Source organism: Tachysurus fulvidraco, chromosome 26 (genome assembly GCF_022655615.1).
Source record: "Tachysurus fulvidraco isolate hzauxx_2018 chromosome 26, HZAU_PFXX_2.0, whole genome shotgun sequence".
NCBI classification, from domain to species: domain Eukaryota; kingdom Metazoa; phylum Chordata; class Actinopteri; order Siluriformes; family Bagridae; genus Tachysurus; species Tachysurus fulvidraco.
The window spans coordinates 729520-737019 of record NC_062543.1 but is presented as its reverse complement, the minus strand read 5'-3'; the positions used below and the strand labels follow the sequence as shown (position 1 = coordinate 737019).

Below are 7500 nucleotides of genomic sequence, written 5' to 3'. Positions count from 1 at the left end.
ATTTGACAAACCGTTAGACAGACAGACAGACAGACGGACAGACAGAAACGATCATCATTAAAAAAAAAGAAATCATTAGAAACCTCTTCATTGTTCCCGGTGGTGTGTGTGAGCAGAATAGGGCTTACAGTCTCATAGCTTCTTATGAAATAAACAAAAGTCTGTTTGAACAAAACCTTGTTTTTCTTTCCCTCTTATTCACTCCAACACTATATAACACTGATATTATAGTTTTATAAGAACATCAGGGGGACACGGTGGCTTAGTGGTTAGTACGTTCGCCTCACACCTCCAGGGTCGGGGGTTCGATTCCCACCTCCGCCTTGTGTGTGTGGAGTTTGCATGTTCTCCCCGTGCCTCGGGGGTTTCCTCCAGGTACTCCGGTTTCCTCCCCCGGTCCAAACACATGCATGGTAGGTTGATTGGCATCTCTGGAAAATTGTCCGTAGTGTGTGAGTGTGTGAGTGAATGAGAGTGTGTGTGTGCCCTGTGATGGGTTGGCACTCCGTCCAGGGTGTATCCTGCCTCGATGCCCGATGACGCCTGAGATACGCACAGGCTCCCCGTGACCCGAGGTAGTTCGTATAAGCGGTAGAAGATGAATGAATAAAGATATCAGTTCAATTGAGTTTATTGTTTGGGTTTTTCAAGCCAAAAGAGACAAGTCAGTGTTCAGTGTTGCAGTTTCCGTAGCAACGTACAGAATAACAAAGATCCATGCTGTTAGAACGGAGTAGGGATGAAGTACGACGTCGCCGGTTATTTCATTAATTAGCATCGTTACAGAATTCCAGACACAGACATGCAGAGAAAAGTGTCTGAAACATTAAGAGCTGAAATTGCCATCACTGTCGTGTGTCAGTTGAATAGCGCCACCTTGAGTACACACACAGAGCCGAAGGAGAGACGGCACAGCAGTAGGAATTAGAACAGATTTATTGACCTCATGAGGCGTTTAATCCTGTACAGCGATGAACAGCAAACATAAACCTAATAACAGACACACCTACAGATGCACCTTGATTAGTGATGAATCAGACCGGACGATCCGATCTAACGCTGTATCAGATATCGGTCTGAAACGGTCTCACTTCACATCTATGGTTTTTACATCCAGTGACTGCTGTATTTTAGTTATATTTTAATAAAATGCATTCATTTTTGCCACGATCCTGTCAGTGTTTGTACAGTGTTTGTTCAGTGTTTGCACAGACGCTCGTACCACGTACACGGTTTTTACAACACAAAGTCGCTAAAGCATGAAAAGTCTGCGCACGAATACTGCGACGACATTAAACGCTGTTCTATAAATACTGTAAAACTGCACAATCGTGCGGATCATTTCGTCACCTTTCCTTACGTTTTATAGACCACTGATTTAAAAAAAAAGGGTTTTAATGTTGTAATTAACAGAATTAAAATATTTTAAATGAAAGTAAAACTCGAGCAGATGTTCATATGAACGGCGATGTCGTACATTTATATGATTATAAACACCGCGATTACGATAACGATAAAGGTTTCTTTTTTTCGGTTATTTATTTTAAACACCCACAGAATGGATCCATGTTGTGCTTAAAACAAATTTCGACACTAATTACAATCAGAAATAAAAGTCCGTGTAGATTATAACTGCAGATGTCGATTATAACTGCAGTTAGGATTATGAAGTGTACGTGACGCGTCGTGCCTTCACCAAGTCCAGGACTCACATCAGTTCCCTAAATTGCTCAGTGTCGAGCTCCTGATGTTCCAGCTTACGGAACAGCGAGCGAGATCAACTCGAGCTCGTTACCTCAGGCGTTTGTCGGTCTCTCTGACATCGTAACAATGTGTTCTGGGACGTTGGAAAGTTCCTGGACATCTAACAGGTTCTGGGTTACAGGAACAGAACCACGGCGAGGAACGATCGATGATTTCAGTGGAACTTTATCGTGTTGAATTCTAACGGATTCTGTGATTTTTCTTCTTTAAAGACCAAAACGAAAAGCTCTTAAAAGTTCTAGATTTAACTGATTTATGTTTGTAACTTCATTATAATAAAAGCCTAACGTTCTCCTCGAGCTGCTCCGCCACAGTGTTCTAGCAAATCATCCACGTGTTAACGGAACACCGAACCGAACCGATAGAGAGAGAACGGATCATGTCCTGTTCAGCTTTAGAAGGATTTCCTCTGAGAAACTCAAAGAAAACTTTTTTTTTGTAACTAGCGGTAAAATCTTGTGGTACCTTTATTTAACTAGCGAGAACATCTTCAGCTAGTTTGCAGAAGATAAACTATTTGAGATACATCATGACATCATTATTGATCCTTTTGGAATTAGAGCAAAAAATCACAAGTGTACAAATGTATGAAAAATAAAGACAGGATCTGTCTAAAAATAAAACGTAAAGACGGCTCGAAAGTGCAACAGCTTCGTATGGCTTCTATTACGGAATCAAAACGCTATGGCTTTTTAACGCATTAACGACGATTTAAATACGATTTTGTCACGTTGTTGTTACGTGACGCGTAGAAATAAGAATAAAATACCACAAACGCACACTTTATCAACGCTGTCAGGGAATGACGATGTCTCGCGTCGAAGCCACCGCTGGAGGGAGATTATATACTCGGTCGCTTCCAAAACTTCAGAAATCTTGCAAATAGTTTCATCCAACAAGCTTTAAGTTTGTGATAATATTAGACAGCTAGTAGTAACTACTTGTGGTTAATTTAGCTAGCAGGACATATTTATAGCTAGCGACGTCCCGTGGTTCCTTTAGACGGCTAATAGTTATAGCTACTTGTCATAAGTGTAGCTTGTTGGCAATAAACTGTTACTGGTAGGTTAACGAATTAGCACAAAAACTGTGATAACTTTAGCTAGCATGTTGTGCTAACTCACAAAACCCTATTTTTGCTAATTTTAGCTACTCGTCAGATAGTTCTAGGTTTTCTCGAAGCTGCTAGCACTGAAGGATTTTGTCACACTTCTCACACTTAGAATGATTACAGGTTTTCTCTCATAACCAAGATGGACACCTTCTGTTCTTTCCTCTTGGGACGGGGATACAGCCGCTACGTACATTAGTACATACGTTAGCGTGAAGCTGTTTGGTGTTTCTCTATGATCTAATCCAGACTTTTCATCTGCAGCTAATTCCAGATCTGTTCTGTTACAGTGTGGGATTTAGTCCATGCACACTACAGTACATGCAGCTTCTCATTCCCCTGAGCTGTAGTTTTAGCTAGAAGGCCATGCTGCGGCCAGACGCTCTGTTCCAGACGCTCTGTTCCAGACGCTCTGTTCCAGACGCTCTGTTCCAGACGCTCTGCTAGATTTTTTTAATTTCTTTTATTATATATTACTTCTAAAATCCTTATTGTTCTCTGAAGAGGGAAAAATAAAGAATGTGCAACACGAGCAGGTCACTTCCTGTTTAGCGTGTCCATTCGTGAGCTACTCGTGTTAAACATGTGCTAACTAGACAGGTTTATTTCCTGTCATTACCGAAGTGACGAGTGAAGCTCACGGTGTTTTTTAGCCTTGTGGTTCTTTTGTGTTTCATGACATCATTTTAAACTTTGGGATATTTCTGATTTATAGCTTCAGATGACACGAGTGTGAATTGTTCTAAGTGGGAAAATAAATATGCACAGAGTACGGACAGAAAACGAGAGGAAGAATGTAACAGAAATAAAAGGAAGAGCTCTGGATCTGATTTGGGGTTCTGGGTTAAACCTCTGCATGGGGAGGTTTAGGGGGAACTTTCTTCTCCGTTGCGACGCGGTGAATCGTAGCGCATTATCTGTCGCGGGGTGCCGTAGCCTGTCATACCTGCCTGAGACGCACCGCGGTTACTGCCCATCTGCATACTGATCAGAGTGCGACCCTGACGGAGCTGCTCCTCCGAGAACTCCCTCCTGTTGCCTTTAGTTTTCCTACACACACACACACACACACACACACACACACACACACACACACACACACACACACACACACACACACACACACACACACACACACACACACCACAGGGTCACACACAGACACATACAGAAACACACACAAAGACAAACACACAGGGACACACAAAGAGACACACACACAGACACACCACAGGGACACACAGAGGCATACACAGAGACACACACACAGAGACAAACACAGAGATACACACAGAGATACACACAGAGATTCACACAGAGACAAACACAGAGACATACACAGAGACACACACAGAGACATACACAGAGACACACAGACACACACAGGGACACACACAGGGACACACAGAGACGTACACAGGGACATACACAGGGACACACACAGGGACACACAGAGACATACACAGGGACACACACAGAGACATACACAGAGACATACACAGGGACACACAGAGACATACACAGAGACATACACAGGGACACACACAGAGACATACACAGGGACACACACAGAGACATACACAGAGACATACACAGAGACATACACAGGGACACACAGAGACATACACAGAGACATACACAGGGACACACACAGAGACATACACAGAGACATACACAGGGACACACAGAGACATACACAGAGACATACACAGGGACACACAGAGACACACAGGGACACACAGAGACATACACAGAGACATACACAGGGACACACAGGGACACACAGGGATGAGAAGGCAGAAACATAATTAATAATAAGTTATAAGTTGTATAAGTTGTCTTGTGTCCTACATCATGTCTTACTCCCTACAAATAGCAGTGTTGCATTATGGGTATTCTAAATTCTCCTTTGTATCATTTGGACACTTGAATGTGCATTTTAATGCTTTCAAACATGACAAAAAAACTATAAATAATTAATAGGTTTAAAAAAACTCTAAAATTTTACCAGTTTATGTCTCACACTGGTGTGTAGTCAAGGTTACAGGAGGTTTATTACTGCAATACATTATTGTTATCACCTGTGGAACCAGTCCTTGTTGCCATGGTAATGACCATCATCTCTGGTAAGAGCTTCACTTCCCAGAGCCGTGAGTGTCCTCTGGACTGCAGCCATGTCCTTCCCTGTGACACACACATTATAGATGATTACACACACACACACACACACACACACACACACACACACACACACACACACACACACACACACACACACACACACACACACACACACACAAGCTGTGTGTGAAAATAAAGCTGCTGATTGAAGGCCTGCATGTGGTCACTAATTAAAGCAACAGCATTAAATTTCATCTACAAATAAACTCAAAACGTAAGAGTTCGTTCTGTGCTCTGGATCCTTCAGGACTCTGATCAGTGTAAAGAGTTTGGTTGCTACAACAGATCTAAAAATATCGGCTTTCTTATACCTGAATTTGGAAAATTCCACCTCTTAGAGCCGAAGGGAAACAACCATCTCCTCCTGTTCCACTAAACATTTCCTCATCATCATCATCATCATCATCATCTCATGTTTACTTGCTCTGTTACGCTGTTTATTTAGCTAAATGTCCAGTAATCCATAGCAGTGTTCAGAGACACGCTCCCTGGTGAGAGACATCCTGTATGTAGGATGAGTGGTGTGGATGGTGCAGAACAGCTGGAAGAGCAACACCGAAGTGGTCCACACACTCAGTCCACCCAGCCTACATCACTCAGGTACAGTACACTCAGAGAAAAGGGTTCTTTAAAGGGTTCGTTGGAGAATTACGAGTTCTTAGCTTCCAGAATGGATTCTGACAGGGTTCCTAAGTGGAACTTCTCCTAATGTTAGAGAGCACATGATGAATAACACATCAGTGATGTTTTCAGCTCAAACTTAAAGGAGAACCGTGTCATTTAAACAAACTAGCCAGCTTGATGTGATGAATGAGCCTCCGATTGGCCATGTATTAACCTCCTGGCAGAGGCAGACAAGTGTAAAGTAAAAAGGAAGCTTGGATCTACAGAATTCATCTGTAGTTGACCTTCACCAGACCCACCTCTCAGGAAGTATCACGATTGGAGGCATTTTAACAGACACACCGATAATGAGTATATAAAGTATATAATATATCTGTTTAATGAAGAGAAAAACCATGCTGCGGTGTGACTCGGACAACGGTGTGCTGCGGTGTGACTCGGACAACGGTGTGCTGCGGTGTGACTCGGACAACCGTCTGCTGCGGTTTGACTCGGACAACGGTCTGCTGCGGTGTGACTCGGACAACGGTCTGCTGCGGTTTGACTCGGACAACGGTCTGCTGCGGTGTGACTCGGACAACGGTCTGCTGCGGTGTGACTCGGACAACGGTGTGCTGCGGTGTGACTCGGACAACGGTGTGCTGCGGTGTGACTCGGACAACGGTCTGCTGCGGTTTGACTCGGACAAGGTTCCAGGGTTTTTTACACTACACATAAATCTTCTATAAAGAGGAATTAATTTTGACGTCCAACCATCAATTCCAACCAGGAATCAGATTCTGCTGATGCACTGGAACTTTAAACACCTGCCTCTTAATCGACATCACCTTGTTTTAGTCGAGTCAGTTTGAGACGCAGCAAGTTTCATCATGCTGTAGCGAGGAAACTGATTTGTGTGGAAACAGTAAGAGGATCATCACAAACATCCCCATTTTCAGTGCAACAAGCTAAAAAAAGGAACCATGTTAAAAGTCAAATAACTGTTAGCATGCAATAGAGTGGTGTGTGTGTGTGTGTGTGTGTGTGTGTGTGTGTGTGTGTGTGTGTGTGTGTGTATATATGTGTGTATATGTGTGTGTGTGTGTGTGTGTGTGTGTATATGTGTGTGTGTGTGTGTGTGTGTGTGTGTGTGTGTGTGTATGTATATGTGTGTGTGTGTGTGTGTGTGTGTGTGTGTGTGTGTGTGTGTATATGTGTGTGTGTGTATGTGTGTGTGTGTGTATGTGTGTGTGTGTGTGTGTGTGTGTGTGTGTGTGTGTGTGTGTGTGTGTGTGTGTGTGTATGTGTGTGTGTGTGTATGTGTGTGTGTGTGTGTGTAGTACCTTCCCACAAGTCAACAGTCTGGAAAATGTCTCCTCTGGTTACACCGTACACTTCAGCAGCCTGCAGGAACTGAGAGATTTTCTCCATTTGCTTAAAAACCATCTTAGTTTCAGGAATCTTCTTTATAGGCTGCATGTCGCTTGGGTAGAGACTGTTAATGAGTCTGCAGAGAATCTGAAGAGACAAAACCACTGAAACATGAGTCATGAAACATTAAATGTCTCCATCTCAAATCACTGAGTAACCTGACTCTGTAACTAAGACCTGCACTAAGACCTGTAACTAAGACCTGCTCTAAGACCTGCACTAAGACCTGCAACTAAGGCCTGCAACTAAGACCTGTAACTAAGACCTGCACTAAGACCTGCAACTAAGGCCTGCAACTAAGACCTGTAACTAAGACCTGCACTAAGACCTGCATTAAGACCTGCAACTAAGACCTGCAACTAAGACCTGCAACTAAGACCTGTAACTAAGACCTGCACTAAGACCTGCAT

At 43.1% G+C, this 7500-nt stretch overlaps 2 protein-coding genes across 6 annotated transcripts in view; one reads left to right on the top strand and one right to left on the bottom strand.

Annotated features, from left to right (window-relative positions):
• The window catches only part of zgc:152816 (uncharacterized protein LOC777712 homolog), a 10343-nt gene extending 10168 nt beyond the window's left edge, over positions 1–175 (top strand). For all 3 annotated transcript variants that reach the window (XM_027159409.2, XM_027159410.2, XM_027159411.2), the window contains exon 20: positions 1–175. This exon is cut by the window's left edge and continues 235 nt beyond it. The gene's annotated coding sequence lies outside the window, so the exon portion shown is untranslated.
• Positions 176–615: 440 nt separating this feature from the next.
• tagln3a (transgelin 3a) overlaps positions 616–7500 on the bottom strand; it is a 10599-nt gene continuing 3714 nt past the window's right edge. For all 3 annotated transcript variants that reach the window (XM_027159443.2, XM_027159448.2, XM_027159445.2), the window contains exons 3-5: positions 7003–7177; positions 4957–5059; positions 616–3925 (exon numbers count right to left, since the gene is read on the bottom strand). In XM_027159443.2, the coding sequence (XP_027015244.1) occupies positions 3742–3925; positions 4957–5059; positions 7003–7177 (462 nt within the window). In that variant the 3' untranslated portion in view covers positions 616–3741. The remainder of the gene's footprint in view (positions 3926–4956; positions 5060–7002; positions 7178–7500) is intronic.